Raw genomic sequence first — 16,209 nt, 5'->3', positions numbered from 1 at the left:
ACGCTCAGACACAATCCACAGAGAATGACCTTTGTGATTTGCAGGCCAGTGTAAATGTGCAGTTGAGAGGATTAAATGAGTAAGCGCGGTGGGGCCACTTACGGCTGTTAAAACCCAGCCGAGGTCCCGCTCCGCCTCTATTACCAACCTCCCTGACCCCCCCCCCCCCCCCCCCCTCTCTCCCTCTCTCTTTCTCTCAGCTGTTTACCTCTGCAAAAGAACAATGCAAAATAAAGCACGTCTGGAGCTTGCAGACTATGAAGCGGTAAGTGAAAGAGTGTCAACCTCTCTCAAGATGTATTCGCCATCGCCTGCTCGCACAGACACCGGGAAACGTTTGTCTCTTCATCCCCTGCGTGTCACTGCACCATTTGTTACTCTCCTCTAACCGATGCCATCAAACGAATCAGTTCAGCACTCAGGGCTTGTCTCTGTTTGGTATGCGAGCGGGGATCATTAAAGATGGAACCCAGCTGCGCCCCCCCCGCTCGCAGCATGTGCAGTAAATGTAATCATCGGATCAGATCCCTCATAACGACAACCCCCCCCCCCCCCCCCCCCCCCTAAATAAACTTTCTTTTCCTGTTTGGTTCTCTTGCTTTACTTGCAGGAGAGCTTAGCAAGGCTACAGAGAGCTTTCGCCCGGAAATGGGAGTTCATTTTTATGCAAGCAGAAGCACAAGCAAAGTAAGACTCACACACACTCAACGACGATCATCATGTCATGATTAACCTTACAGCGTCTCCTGTACTGTCCTGCACACACCTTCATAGACTGATCCTGCACGGGGAGTCTCCAGATCGTAGAAGTGCTGGAATAAGTGAGACAACATGTTGAAGCAGTTCTGAACTCCTCGTCCTTGTGTCTGTTTCAGAGTGGACAAGAAAAGAGACAAAATCGAGAGGAAGATCCTCGACAGTCAGGAGCGAGCGTTCTGGGACGTGCACAGACCAGTGGTGAGTGAAATCACTGAGGTTGCTGTGGTGATCACCTTCTGCTCCGCTGATAACACTGCTGACATTAAGAGCATGGTGTAAGAAAATGTTGAAAATAATAATTTCACAATGCTTCACGGGGAATCGTCTAAATTCTGCGGGTTGTTTTTTTAGCAGCTTCCCCACATTTCACCTGCAGGAGAGATTCATAGATTGTGAAATGTTTTTTTATGATTCCTCCGACTTTTAATGGTGTGAAGAGACAGACCTCTGTAACCCCTCCGTTGTGGTGTGTCTCTGCCATTCGCACGCAGCGTCACATCAATAACTGTCACAACACATCAGCTTCACCGCTGCTCTTTACCTTGTGCACACACTCTTTCGGAGCATTAGCATTTGTAGTCACACCCTCCCCTCCCCTCCCCTCCCCTCCTCAAGGGTCTCATGGTCCCCTCTGCTGTATTTCTCTAAAAGCCACTTCCCCATGCTTAATTGGAAAAATAACACGTTCAATTTATGCGTCCTTGGAGCCAACACAATCAATATTAATTCAAATTTCAGGGTGACGCCGTCAAGCTACTTTAGCTCCGTTCTCGGGGAAGAGACCTCGATTAGACCACTTGTTCAATCAGCCAGAATTCTCGGCACACTAAGACTCTGATTTCCCTCTGGTTTACTTGTTTTTGCTAGATTTGGCACATTCCATGTTTAATTAACCGGCATCTGACACATTGTTCTGCGCTGACTCCTTCTGCATCTCTTCACGCCCCAGCCGTGAGCACGTCGGATTTAATTTAACAAAACTCATCTAATGGCAACAAAACGCACCTTTCCACGTCTGACTGAGGCTATCGCCCACAGGGTAGAGGCATAAACGCTTGAGTCGGAAAAAAACACACGATTGAGTCTGATTTAAATCGATGCTGGTTCTCTCCTCTCACAGCCTGGATGTGTGAACACAACAGAAGTCGACATAAAGAAGTCGTCCAGAATGAAAAACCCACACAAAACCAGAAAGGTACAGCACTTCTTCTCACATCCCACCTCTCTGCTATCGTCAGGGCTGGTAGCACTGAATCTCTCACTTGAAGTAGAAGTCATTGTTGTCTCTTCTTCACATTGTTCTCCTTGTGGTCTCAGTCTGTGTACGGGCTGCAGAACGACATCCGCACCCACAGCCCGACCCACACCCCCGCCCCGGAGGCCAAGCAGCCCACAGAAGAGGAACTGCAGGAACAGGTTAGACCAGCAGGGGGTGCCTCACTATTACAGACAGGGTCTTTAACAGTTGACCCTCAGCAAGGAGGTTCGTTGGTTGGTTTACTACTGAACAGGAAGTCCTGTGGGTCAGGACGTTGATCCAGGAATTTCTCACAATTTCCCCTAGAGAATATTTATTGGATTTTTAATGAAAAGTTAAAAGTCAGGTATATTTACAGAAGTGATTTCATAGAGTTAATGCAATTAAGTGCAGCTTCATCGGATTCAAAGGATCTGTTGGGCCTTGGCAGATTTATCCACTGTGTGTTATATCTCACCGCTTTAATTGAATTCTGATCGTTACACAACTAATCAGACGTAGCACAGAATGCAGTCGAGTCAGGTTAAATAACAGAAATACCTTGAAGTGGGTTTTTAAATATAACCAAAATGTGACTTGTGTATTCATGGAGACGGATGCTTGGTAATTCCTCCTTCCTTTGGTTTTCAGATCACCTTTTGGCAATTGCAATTAGACCGGCATCGACTGAAAATGTCCAAAGTGGCGGAGAGGTGAGTGATGTTCTCTGTGTCTTTATTCAGTTTGGCCATCGATCTGTTTATCGAGCTGTTAAACGGCCCAACGTGGCGAGGGATTAAGAGCCCTGGTGACCTTGAGGAGCGATCGTGTGCGTGTTAACGGTGCAGCAGTTTCCTTCACCGATAGAAAGGTGCATTCAGCGGTGAGCTCTCTGTCCTCGTGGCCTGAGGTCAGTCTCTGGCCAGACAACACCTCTCATTCCAGTTTTGTTCTCAAGAGGATTTAATTTATCGTTTTGCCGTTTAACGCTCACAAATAATTCAATCGCTCACAGAGAGGTATGGAGGATCATCGAAACAGATGTGAAGACAGTGGAAGAGAGGTGACTTCATTAACAGGCTCTCTGTTGCTTCACAGTTTACTGGCCTACACAGAGCAGTACGTCGAGTACGACCCGTTCCTCACGCCTTCAGATCCGTCCAACCCCTGGATCTCAGATGACGCCACGCTCTGGGAGCTGGAAGCCAGGTGGGTGCGCTACACGTGTGTACATGCGTTCAGATAGACACAGAGGTCAGCTGATCAAGTTTTAACAGGTGACGTGTTTCTCCAGTAAGGAGCCAGGCCAGCAGAGGGTGAAGAGGTTTGCTTTTGGCATCGATGAGGTCCTCAAAGATCCTGTGGGGAGGGAGCAGTTCCTCAAGTTCCTGGAGTCTGAATTCAGCTCAGAGAATCTCAGGTACACACACAAACACACACACACAAACACACACATACACACACACACACACACACACGTACAGAGAGAGCGACAAGTTCTTTTACATGTACCATGTTATTCATGGTATAGCGGAAACGCTGCAGTGAATTAAAGGTGTAAACAAACATTTGTTGATGTAGCATGTGTAAAATTGCAAGACAGGACACTTTATATTAATCACTGATGATTTATTGTTGTTTATAAATTCCCTCTGAAGTATTTTAATGACTAATATTGGAGCAATAAGAGTCTCGGCTCCATCATCTCCTCTGGTTGTGAGCCGTCATTTTTACATATTAGCCATTAAGTCTCTTGCCAAACTGCTGTTTTTATAAAGTTTAGTGATTGATGTAGAAATTAAAGTCTGTGGGTTTATCCAGAACTGAACTCACATCAAGGTTGAGCCACAAAAAAAGTTGGATTGACTTCTGAAAACTAAGAAAATAATTAATTAATTACTAAACATATCATCAATCAGCTGACAACTTTCTGAAGTAGTCCCAGTGTGGATCTCAAAAACTTTCCTTGACCAGAGCCGCCATGTTAAGAGGCAACTGTGTTTGTCTGACTGTGGTCTGCAGGTTCTGGCTAGCGGTCCAGGAGCTAAAGAAACGTCCCATCAGAGAAGTTCCGACCCGGGTCCAGGAGATCTGGCAGGAGTTTCTGGCCCCCGGAGCGCCCAGTGCCATCAACGTGGACTCCAAGAGCTACGCCAAAACCACCCAGAATGTCAAAGATCCCGGTCGCTACGCCTTCGAGGACGCACAGGTGAGTGTCAGGCAAAAAGAAGATTATACAAATGCAAAAAAAGGAGTCGGAATTCAAATACAGGGTTTACACCTTTAAACATTTTCACCGCTCGCTGCTTATGAGTCCCCGCACTGAATATTGCATTTCACGATTTCTATCCAGCTCTGTTCTGTTTCTTGCATCTGATGCTTCAATATATCATGTTCGTTTTATTTGTTTCCACACAGGAGCATATCTACAAGTTGATGAAGAGTGATTCTTACAGTCGTTTCATTCGTTCCAGTGCCTACCAGGAGTTATTACAGGCCAAGAAGAAGGTAAAAAAAAAAAAGGAATACTGATAGGAACACAAGATAAATAAGATGAAACGTAGACGAGTGCATGCAGACGACAGTCAGGGACAGGGACTACAGGACATTAATAGAGTCTGCTGGAGGTGAGGATGATGGAGGAGCTGATCAGGCCTCCTGATGGAGGAGCTGATCAGGCCTCCTGATGGAGGAGCTGATGAGGCCTCCTGTTGAGCTCGAAGGAGCCGCTGTGAAGCTGCCATAACATGAAGAATCCTTCAGCTCAGTGGATTAATCGGCCTGCTACACTTTCTCAGCCTGTGATTCTGGAAAAGCAGATTTTATTATTATAGCTGGAGATTTAAAAGAGGTAGAAACAGACAAATCTACATAAGCTTTTGTTTGTGAATAAAATGCACTGGAACACAATCTTCACTATTTCCCAGAAGTGTATTTTTGCAATTTTTTTATAGTTTTATAACGATGGCAGTCAAATCTTCTGCTCAGTTAAATCCCCTTTTTATCTTCACAGAAAAGTAAGAACTTGTTCTGAAGACTCTTGCTTCCAGGTAACTTCCCACACAAAGTCATTCATATTAAAACTTTGCATTTCGGTTGCTGTAAATGAAATAAAACCACATATAAATGCTGCAGCCACAAAATATATTCATTCATTCTCTCTCATTTCCATCTGTTCCACTCTCCTTTCTCTTCCCCCAGCGCAGGGGAAACCACTAGCGTCCAAGAGGCTGACCAGTCGTGTGCCATCATGCTAAAATCAATGCCATCCTTCTCTCTGGGACATGGGGAGCGGGACCATCCCATCTCTTCTTCTTCATAATTGTCTGTCCATCTGCTCTCGGCTCAGCTGGGCGACGAGTCTGTCCGTCTGTCGTCCAAAGGATGTTGCATGTCCAACAGAGAGGAAGCCCCTCCTTCTCTCCTCTTACAGTACCTGCTTTATTTCCAGTATTCCCACAGAGGAGGTACTACTGGACTTGTGAGGACACTGACAGACTGGCGAGATGAAAAAAATGAATAAAAATCCAGTATTCCTGTTCTTTCCATCGTAACCGCTGGATTTGAGCTCCCTCTCTCACTTCCAGCTAAAACAAATGATGTCAGAGAGAAAAAAAGTAACGATAAACACAAAGTGAAAATAAATAAAACGACAGCTTCAACTGAAAAATCTAACCAATGTCATTGCTTTACATGATCTGAGGTCACAGATACTTTGTCACGCTATGGGAAGTGTTGTGCAGAATGAATATACCATATATATATATATATATAAATATATACATATATTATTATGATTATTATGATTATTTATTGTGCATTTATTTTACTTTGCATTATTTTATTGCACTACAATAACTAGCACATATGGTTTCCATTGCACTTGTAAAGTCACACTCAAAATCAAACATGAAATGCTGTCTCCTGTCTTATGTAGAACATAATTCTTTGTTATTCTCTCCTGCATTTATTTTTATACCATATTTAAAGACACTTTTAATTACTTGTATTATTAAAGTTGGCCCTCTATCTGTTACTACGCATGGATCTTGTTTTTTTACTCTCTGCGTGAACACAAAACGTTGTGTCTCATTCTGCAGGGTTTTAGCACAACACAATAACACACGCCCAACAATGCACTGTTGTGTTCCACCAGCAGAGGGTGATACATTATTTCCTAAACAAGCAGCTCCTCGTCAGTGCAGATCAGCCGAATGCACCACACTCCTTTTCAGACAAATAAAGTTTTGTAATGCAGAGCCCATCATCATCATCATCCTCCTCCTCCGCCGTGATGAAGGGCGCATTGTTCAGAGTGGCTGAGGTTCCGCAGGGTCTGTTGACGTTTCAGCCCTTTGATGACACAAGTGACAGTGTCTGTGCCCAGTGGTCAGTGCACAGAAAGGGGCCACAACACAGACAAACATCTCTGTCTCTGTTTGCATCACAGCCCTTTTTTTCAAGCATGTTGTTTGCTGTGTCTGGTGCACAGTGATTTATGGATTGGGGGATTATGGGGCCGTGATGTGATGTGGTCACAGTGTCAACGAGGGAGGGGGATTTACTGCAGGGTTGTTGTTGTTTTTTTATGAGGAGATCATTGTTTCTTTACTTAGTGGCAAAATGTCTCAAGCTTCCTGAAAAAAACAACACAACACACAAGTACCAAACAGCAACAAAAAAAAGCACATAAAGGAAAAGCTGTCAGTTTTGAATTTGTCCTGGACGGGTTTGAATTACCATAAAAGATGTAAAACTATCAATAGGCAGAGAGAGAGAGAGAGAGAGAATGAGAGGGACACAGGGGGAGACAGACTTAAAACGAAACGACGTGAGGCTTGGTTTGATTCACACAACGACCAGGGCCAATAGGAAAAACCCTCCCAGTCTCGAGGAGGGAAGAGGAGGTGGTGGGGATTCAAACTAAGGCAGGGTTTACAGTGAGTCAAACACTCTCCACAGACAGACCAGAGGCAGACTGAGCAGCGCTAAGATACAGGCTTACTGGGACTTCCACCTGGAGCGTCTCTCCTAAACCCGAAGACATGACCCAAACCAGGGAGCTAGACAGAGACAGGAAGTGAGAGAGAGAGAGAGAGAGAGAGAGAGAGAGAGAGAGAGAGAGAGAGAGAGAGAGAGAGAGAGAGAGAAGTACTCATTTTCCAGGGAGATGGAAAACTGATCGTGTGTCCAAGACTTTAAATCTCTAGTAGGTGGAAGAAGGGAGGAAAAAAGAAAAAGAAGCTGCAGAGAAGGAAGGACGAGCCTGAGGATACTACAGACTATGTTGCCATGGAAACCCAAACTGGGAAGCGGGCGCGAGGACCAGTGAAGGTGGACGACCATCCCTGACTCCATCCTTGACACATTACTGCACACTGTGGTGAGAGGTACAAGAACCAGAGTTTATCCTTTATATTTTTTGTACAACTCTTTGTCAAAAACGCTCTTTCAAAAGTTTTACATGTCAGAAAAACTTCCTATCGATGTTTTAAAATGTAAGGTATTATAATAAATAGCATGGACTGCTTCCAAATTCATGTTTCTTTCAAGGTAAATCTTCATGTAATAGTTTACATATGGAAATATTCAAATTGCGCCTCTTCATTGGTTGATTTAAATTCCTAATCACATCATTTCAACAGATAATATAAAAGATTATCTCACGATGTACACTCTGTGCAGTGCAGGTGATAAAACTGTGACTGTGCATGTGAAAGCATCGTGTGCTGTTTCGAGTTAGTGAGGAAAGAGCAGCTGAGTGATCCCGGCGCTCCCACGTGAGTGTGAGACCGAGTGACTCAGTGAGTCTCCGGGTGACTCAGCAGAACCATGTAATTTGAACGCCAGCAGTCGTGCAGCTATTTAGTTATATATCTGCCAACAACGATGGTTTGATTCCCACTGGGGGCCACCCATAGCAATAAAATGTGGTGCCTTCAAGGTGCTGTGAGGTGTACGGGATAAAAGTGTCTCCTGAATGACTATAATTAGTGGCTGGAGGTTCCAGGGAATTAGTGTTGTGAGTAAGAGAATTAGTGAGTGATGACAGTGGGTTGTACCGTGTCTCAGTGAGATTAAGCGTCAGTTCAGTTTTTCCATTGAAAATAAAAAACATAAGGAGAGATAATGACGATTTTTTAATATATACATATATATGTATATACATAACCTGTATTTATGTTTACAAAATAATATTTTTCTCTCTGTTCATGTTTACAGGGATATAATCATGTTTGGGTGTTCACCTTGGTATCATTGGTGTATTTGTGTGTAGTCATGTGTATACTGATGTGTATCTAAGTGTGTGTGAGTGAGTGAGTGAGTGAGTGAGTGAGTGAGTGAGTGAGTGAGTGAGTGTGCGCGTGGTGAATGGTGGAGCGTTTTCCCTCTGATCCTTCTTACAGCTCCGGCGACTGCACCACCTTGCACAGTCCGCTCTGATGTCAAAGAGGATTTAGCGCACGGACACATTACAGTTTCTTTAGCAACAGAAAACACTTCATTCTAAGCCTCTAAAGATAGTAAAACAGGTATTTGATAGAAAGCCTAACAGCATTCCTAAGACCTGGAGTTCACACATGAGCGAGCGCCGAGAAAATCCTGCAGGGAGGTGGATTAGAGTGGCGGAGTAACGCTGCACTTCATCCAGCTGCGGCGACATTTTCAACCAGTAGAGCATTCTGGTATTTTTTTTCTTCTTCTTTTTGCTTGTGTGCAAAATATGGCTTTTAAAGAAATGCATTTAAACTGTTTAACATGCTGTGGCCTGTCAGAGCGCCAGCCATTGCAAAGTCACGCTGCGCGGGCCAAACATTGTTCGAACCCGCAGAACTTTATTTTAGGCTCTAGTGGAGATCCCGAAAGTTTCCAAAGACACTTGAATAGATGTTAAAATGATGCTGTGAAATATTTTCTGCTTGATTGATGGCAAACCCATAAAATGCACCGTCTCCGTCTCGGGCTATTTCACTTGTGAAAAAAATTATACAGCTTCAGTAGAGATCTGGAAGAAGCCGATACAGACTATTAATGTGACAGTGTACAAAGTGTGAAATGAGGCCTTTTTTACAACTTTAAAGATGTGATGGGGAAAAAAATGATGTTAACAAGAATAAATAAACTCTGCTTTAAGTGCAAGTGGAGGGTCGTGTTAATCACCGCAGCTAAGTAGTGTTGCCCTGATGTGGAAAGGAGAAACCCTTCACTATCACAGCATCTCTAATTGCTCCTCATCCTCCAGCAAAGCGCTTCGTGTTACCCAGGCGGAGGAGCTGCCTCGCACTCTCGCCAGTGCTCAGCTTGGAAAGCATTATATCTGGGCTGCTAGTGATTATCAAGATGGATTGTGGTGACAAATGGCCGCCCGAACGGCCCAGAGCAGCCTCCTGGCCATGTTGGCATTAAACACATTTGCACAGAAAAAGCCCCCCCCCCCCCCCCGACAGGAGCCCCCACCAACTCGCCGACTGTTAATGAGCCAACAGCCGAGCGTATGGGAAAATACAATCCGAAAATGCAGATAATGACATGGTTCCTCTTTGTGTAATTGGCTCCAAGTGAAAACATTTAATTTACCTCTCTTTCCCTCTCTATCCTGTGTGTGTGTGTGTGTGTGTGTGTGTGTGTGTGTGTGTGTGTGTGATTGAGGTTTGAGCTGCACGGTGAATTAAATGCAGTTCTACTGTAATTAACTGCATTTACCAGTCTGTGTATGAGACTTTCTGACGCACCGATAATTGAGGCATCAGGTTTTGTTTGCTTTAACCTGCCTTTGAAGACAAGCTGGGAGGATGTTTCACATGGTTTTAGCCCGAGTACATCTGTGTGTACAAATTTGAAAGAAACTCGACAGGGCTCTCGTCTCTTTCTTCAATTATTCCACAAGCGGATTTTTAAATATTCAAATATTTAGCAGCAGGGGGCCGGATACTTTTACTGAAGAGTTTTGTTTTTCATTTGACTCTGAGATACAAAAAAATAGAAGACCCATTACTACACAGACAGAAAACATTACCAGGGTATTATACTGCCAATCTGAAAAAACTAAACATAACAAGTTCCCAGTGATGATAATGGCTGTTTTCAAAAAGCCTAGTGTCTAGCTCAGCAGTCTCTCTGGTATTTGTAATTTCATTAGAGGTCTGAATTTTGGAACCAGGGTCTGCCACAGTTCAGTGAAGCGTAGCCCCAAGTATTTGTGGTTCTGGTAAAACATAAAGTTGTGTTTGTGGACAATATTAGTATTTAGTAGACAGAAAGGTCCGGTTATAGGTTTTTTAGTCCTGTCTCAGCATTAACACACAAAACCACAGTCTCCTTCCGTCCCCGGGACTCTGCGGTGATTAGTGCTGTGCGTCGAGGAGAGACAGAAAGATAGAGTGACAGAGCGAGACGGATGGAAAGAGGGAGACGAACAGCTTGTGGAAAGATATGCAGGAGTGGAGGGACGGCAGAAACTGTGCATGAAGCCCAAGCAGGCCTGGTTCGGTTTCCCAGTAGGTCATTTGTCCCGAACCCCACCATCTTCACCCCCTTTTCCTTCTATCTTCTAACCTCAACCACTAACCGCCCGCCCCTCCACCTCAGCACTCCCCCCCGAAGCCCCCGAATCCCTGCCCCGAAACCACAATTTGTCTTCCCGCAGAGATTGATGAGGAGAGCTTGGCAGGGCCGGCACTATCATACTTAGGCCCGAGTTTGGGAGTGGAGAGGGAGCTCGGCTGCCGACTGTATGGGCCATCCGTCATGCCATGTGTACACAGTCGCCCGGGTCATCCCTCCCACAGTCCCTGAGGCTTCGCAGACCGTAGCTCTTCGGAGTAACGGGGCGCCTCTTCAGGCGATGGATGGTGGAAAACAGAGAACGAGACTCTGCACACAGAAGCTTCGCCTGTTCCTCCGACCGGGGGGGGTTGATGCTTTTAAACACACAGTCAGCAGGACGGTGCAGCAAAAAGACAAATGAGACTGTGTAGCACATGGAAGGTAGATCACTGGAAGATGGAGTGGGGTCACGACTCCCTGATGCTGTAGGTGGTGGAAGGACCCAGTGGGAGTCTTTGGTTTAGTTATTGTAACCTTATGATGGGTGTGGGCGTGTGCACTGGCTCGTGTGTGCCTGTGCTTACAGATCCATCAACGAGAGACTTGACTGTAAGTGTAGAACACCTACATCTGATTTCTTGGCGGATAACTCACAGAATCCAAAATACTTCCTTCCTGCACAGGTTTGATCTCTCAATGAAGAAAACAAAGAACATAAGGAAGGGTTAAAAGGGAAAGGAGATGTTCTGTGTCTCCTGATATCCTTGAGAAAGAGGCTGGTTAGAATCCATACAGCACCTCAGCCTGCTGGTCACACAGCTGCTGTGTAGCTCACTCTAAGTGCTGCTGGGACAGTCATCTACAGGATTAAGTGCTTGAGCAGCTCGGGGCAAAACCTGCCATGACCTCGAGGTCGAGGGCAGAGAAAAGGAGGTAAAAAAAAACTAAGTAGGATTATGAAAAAGTTATTTGCTCCATGTCAGCGTAAGTTTCAAGTCCAGGAAAGAAAGACAGAGAAGAAAGGGAACATACTTACATTTGCACAGCAAAGGAAGGTCTCTGAATATGAGCAGCCAGTGGCCTTGAGGCAGTTTGGTTCTCTGTCAGAACTTCTGACTTGATGTCATGCAATGCTTGTCGGGAGCAACATCTGCTGGAAAGATGCTTGAGTGATGGTCAAAAATGTGCTGGCACAGATACTGACAGCGTGCACGAGGGCGGTTGCTGCGTCCTGAATGGCTGAGGAATAATTTCCCCGCGTCGCGCTTTCAAACGTCTCTCTAACATGATACAGAAGATACCATGGCGATCATGGACACAGGTCATCCTCAGTTCAGTTGGCTCCACACTTTATCACCAAAGAGAAGAAGCGGTGACTCCCAAAGGGTACTGTAGAGTTCCCCATCTCTTCCCCTAATAACATACAGATGGGCCCCTCTAATGCCTGTTTACATATCTGCGGCATAGTTCATGACTAAAGTAAGCAAAGCCCTAATTATTTTACCCGGCGACGGGACCAATAAAATCAACTTCCCCTTCTCGTAATGGGTGTTTAAGTGAATCCTTTGATGGCAGGGATCTGTTTATTTTTGCAAGAGTTGCGTAGCCGAGAGGAAAGCAAATAATAATGACAGAGATGCTGACAAATGGCGGCCCTGGTGATGGATTAATTTCCTCAATGAAGCCTGGAAGGCTCGACTCCTGACGAGGTTCGACGTGAACACACGTTCACACAACTGCAAACACGATCGACAAGAACCTCATGTCAGCGGCTGTTGTGCAACATCACACGCTGCCTGAATTAGACCCATTGTGTTACTCATTTGAAAGTTCAACTAATGTGACAACACGTGTCCGACTCTGTTGAGACATGTAATACATCGCAGTGTGTCTCCTTTTTTGCAGAATGCTGTGGAGAATAACTATCCCAGTCATACTGGCTGGCGTGCTCTGCATCACCGCCGAGACCAAGAAGCTTCGGCCCCAGGGATCCATCCCGTCCCCGCACAAGACCAAAGGGAACCTGTCCTCAGAGCGGAACCACCGGCTACTGCAGCCGAAACCAGAGGTGTTGTCCTCCAGCAGGGAGGCCCTGGTGGTGACAGAGCGACGCTACCTCCGCAGAGACTGGTGCAAGACCCAACCCCTCCGCCAGACAGTCAGCGAGGAGGGCTGCCGCAGTCGCACTGTGGTCAACCGCTTTTGCTACGGCCAGTGCAACTCCTTCTACATCCCCCGCCACATGGGCCCGAGCTCCGGGCAGGGCCAGGGCCGCGGCCAGGCCTCAGGGTCCGGAAGGAAAAACCACAATAAGGCCCAGGAGCCGTTCCAGTCCTGCTCCTTCTGCAGGCCGCACCGCATCACGCAGCTCACGGTGCAGCTGGACTGTCCGGACCTGCAGCCGCCGTTCAGACACCGCAAGGTGCAGCGGGTCAAACAGTGTCGCTGCATGTCTGTGGAAGTGAGCAGCCATGGGAAACTGTGAAGGACTTCAAAGGTCTTTGAAAACCGAAGGGACATCTGAATATTGTCAAAAGGCAGACATTCCCGAACTTTGCCAAACAAAGACTGGCTTCAAGTTGAACTATTCTGCATCGTGTTTGACAAATTATGGCCTGTCACACGATAAAATGACATGAAACATGGAACTGATATTAATACACAAAGGCCTACATTGATTTAATCAGAGATGTTGGTGAGCTGATACTGTTGAGACTGATCCAAGTGGCTGCGCAAGAGACGCTGAAGCAATGCTCCTCCAGCTATTTGACCAAACTCATATCTACCTGCTATTTGACTGTTTGTTACTAGAGTCCTTTGTGAAGAAGTTGTGTTTGAAGCAGGGCTCAGTCATTTTGAAAACCCCCAGTCATGCCGATCAGTCGTCCGGTGGAGACACACAGACGACGTTCACATCTACCTGCTACTTGTAGATCTGCTCTTCTGTGATATAGGAGATAAGAATGTGACTCTTGAGCTCTATGACACATCATGTGCACCGTCAGAGACCATGCTGATAATCAATTGCCTAAAAGAAAATGAACTGTACCCTGTGACCCCTTTAAAGTGTTTTTGTAAGATGACATCTGCAGTAATTACAGTTTGACAACTATATTTTTTAAATTGACTGTTTTAGAAGAATTTGTATCTGCTCTTCTGTATGTTGTCCTTCACTCACATGATGTCGCAGATGATCCACACGTTTATGTGAAGGACAGGAAGTCAAGAAACATGAAGCAACACAGCAATGGCCGGTGGGATCCACGTGCTTGGACACAAGCCTGGCTGTTTCCTGTACATTCGCCACTTGTCAGCATGAAAGCATAAAACAGCATGTGTAATCGGGGTTCAATGCAATATATACAGTATATATGTTTTATGTATGTGTGTATGTATGTATGTAAAAAAATATATTAAATCTATTTCATATAAAAACAGCGCGAGTGCATCTAGTTCTGAGTTACACAAGTGACAAAGAAAACAGTTACAGCTCAATTTATATCAAAGATTTATGTAATTTCTTTTATTCAATAAATATTTGTTCATGGTCCAGGGTTTTCAATCCAGACATGTTGTTGGCATATTGTAAACGAACATCACATGATAAATGTTGCTAGAATTGCAACTGGGAGTTCACACCCTCGCGTACAGTCGGAAAAGGCAAAACGAAGGCATAGACTTCAGCTCAAAACATAAAACCAGTCGACAAATAGAACTGAATAAAACAACATGAGATCACAGCCCTCAGGCCTTTTCTGTTGAAAGAACATTTAACCACACTGGATGAGGTGCTGCCTGGGAAAGGAGTTCTGAAACACACTTGATGAAATGATTAAGAAAAGTCGGGCATTAGCCAGTACAAAAAAAAAAAACACTCTTCTTCTTTACGTGTAACATTTAATCACAGATGATGTGTCTCTGCGATAAGGCACTTTTCTGTCCAACGTATAGAAAGGTTACAAAACTCGGTGCTTTTCACCACTGAGGGAGAAATGAAGAGACGGGGTTCGTGTCTCACTAAGAAAAGTCGGCTTTGACGTTGGACTTAAAATGATAATAAACCACACATGGCTTTAAAAATACCGAGCGAGGTTCGTGTTGCTACAAATTATCTGATGCACATTTTCATTTGAAATGACTCAGTTTCATTTTAATCTCATCTTAATGGTGTCTTCGCAGCATTTCTGGCTGGTGCCATCAAAAAGCTGGCCGAGAAAGGAAATTGTTTTGATTCCACTTTTATACAAACAATACAACATCCACTTTGAACCAACTTAAAATAAAACCAGCTCTAAATCAATTGAAAACAAATACGGGAAGCACATAAATATAGAAATGACTGATGACTCATGTCAGATTGTACAAACAGCGCTTGTGCAACAGGCTTGATGATGATCATTTTCCACTTTCTGCTTCAGATCTTCTGACCCAGCTTTGCTTTCTGTGGAATGAAATGAGAAGTCAGGGTTTATTTACAAACTGGCAGCTCCAGCACTCGTCTCAATAAGTTGCTGCTGGAGCCGGGGACTGTTTCTTCATTCTAAACACCCGAGGTGAGGAAATACTATGCACCAGTGGATAAAAGGGAAAAGGGTTTGATGCCGCTGGTATTAAATTGAAAGAAGCAGAGAGTAATAAGAAGAGCAGAAAACATACTATTCCAGTTGCGTGTTTGGGTTTCACATTGTAGGCAGCCTTCTCCCTGGCCTGCTTGAAACAGTCCTCAGCCATTTTGACCCTGAAACAAAGACCAGCAGTAAATATCAGTCATCCTAAAGATAACTAAAAAGCAAATGACTGGATGCACTCACAGCCAAGCTCACTGCTGGAGTTCAGAATTTAACCATTTAAAAAAGTTTAATATACTAAAGTCGTTTCTTGGATTGTCCAGACGATGGTCATGTGGTATCTGGACACGATGCAGTCGGTTTGTCAAAGGGCCAAAGCTCAGACTCTGAAGTGACTCACTCCAGTTTACTACTGAGCAGAGCGAGCCAGCAGCGTCACTCATCGGGGCTTTAAAGAGTCAGGTCAGCAGCGTGTTGGCAATGAGCGGGTACAACAATCTACATTGACTGACTCGCATCTCTGCCTTTACTCATCACATGGATACTCTGAGTGCTAGCACTGTGTGTCCATATAGTGGAAACGAGGATTAATATCTATAGTTCCTCTGCAGTCCAACAGGAAAAAACCCAGCAGGAGTATGATGGGATGAGTGCCGATGGCAAAGGGCAAAGAGTTAATGCTTTCAAATTTGTTTTTATTCTTTCCTACTGTACAAGCAAAGCTTGTGACATTTCCCTTCTCTCACAAACACATATCACAGTTCAATCTTCATTTGGCATAATGGACCAATTTGCTTTTTGTTGACATTTGCAGCAGTATCTTTATATCCATCAAACCACTGGAAGCTAACTGGATGCTCCATGTGTTTTTTTCATTACTGGGGTGAGGACATAGATTCGGGTCATTTAACCTCTTTTCCCTTCATGAATGTGGATGAATCTGATAGGATCTCCAGCGAACACGAGATGGACTGCAAGTTATTAATGGTTCGGAAACTTACGCTTGGGGAGAATTCGAAATGTGGGGAACACTGATGTTTCTGTAATGACATTGCAAGGGTCACAGTGTGGTGTACCTCTCCCAAAGACAAAAACAAA

General features: G+C 44.8%; 3 protein-coding genes across 6 annotated transcripts in view; 2 read left to right on the top strand and 1 right to left on the bottom strand.

Moving 5' to 3' along the window:
- Window positions 1-5,365, top strand: part of rgs7a (regulator of G protein signaling 7a) — a 43,475-nt gene extending 38,110 nt beyond the window's left edge. For 3 of the 4 annotated variants that reach the window (XM_062401332.1, XM_062401331.1, XM_062401334.1), the window contains 12 exons: window positions 201-265; window positions 611-687; window positions 876-957; window positions 1,880-1,954; window positions 2,077-2,175; window positions 2,648-2,709; window positions 3,095-3,205; window positions 3,291-3,416; window positions 4,019-4,205; window positions 4,415-4,504; window positions 5,010-5,046; window positions 5,198-5,365. In XM_062401332.1, the coding sequence (XP_062257316.1) occupies window positions 201-265; window positions 611-687; window positions 876-957; window positions 1,880-1,954; window positions 2,077-2,175; window positions 2,648-2,709; window positions 3,095-3,205; window positions 3,291-3,416; window positions 4,019-4,205; window positions 4,415-4,504; window positions 5,010-5,030 (995 nt within the window). In that variant the 3' untranslated portion in view covers window positions 5,031-5,046; window positions 5,198-5,365. The remainder of the gene's footprint in view (window positions 1-200; window positions 266-610; window positions 688-875; window positions 958-1,879; window positions 1,955-2,076; window positions 2,176-2,647; window positions 2,710-3,094; window positions 3,206-3,290; window positions 3,417-4,018; window positions 4,206-4,414; window positions 4,505-5,009; window positions 5,047-5,197) is intronic. The other variant, XM_062401330.1, reaches the window with a different exon arrangement.
- Window positions 5,366-6,882: 1,517 nt separating this feature from the next.
- Window positions 6,883-13,873, top strand: grem2a (gremlin 2, DAN family BMP antagonist a). Its single transcript, XM_062401336.1, has 2 exons — window positions 6,883-7,386; window positions 12,449-13,873. Exon 2 carries the CDS (start codon window positions 12,450-12,452, stop codon window positions 13,026-13,028), a length of 579 nt encoding a protein of 192 aa, XP_062257320.1. The 5' UTR covers window positions 6,883-7,386; window position 12,449; the 3' UTR covers window positions 13,029-13,873.
- Window positions 13,874-14,843: 970 nt separating this feature from the next.
- fmn2a (formin 2a) overlaps window positions 14,844-16,209 on the bottom strand; it is a 48,382-nt gene continuing 47,016 nt past the window's right edge. The window contains exons 16-17 of the mRNA XM_062401329.1: window positions 15,200-15,281; window positions 14,844-14,984 (exon numbers count right to left, since the gene is read on the bottom strand). Of these exons, the coding sequence (XP_062257313.1) occupies window positions 14,958-14,984; window positions 15,200-15,281 (109 nt within the window). The 3' untranslated portion in view covers window positions 14,844-14,957. The remainder of the gene's footprint in view (window positions 14,985-15,199; window positions 15,282-16,209) is intronic.

Source organism: Platichthys flesus, chromosome 12 (assembly GCF_949316205.1).
Source record: "Platichthys flesus chromosome 12, fPlaFle2.1, whole genome shotgun sequence".
Taxonomy (NCBI): domain Eukaryota; kingdom Metazoa; phylum Chordata; class Actinopteri; order Pleuronectiformes; family Pleuronectidae; genus Platichthys; species Platichthys flesus.
The sequence above is the reverse complement of the archived record's forward strand: the minus strand, read 5'-3'. Positions and strand labels throughout refer to the sequence as shown.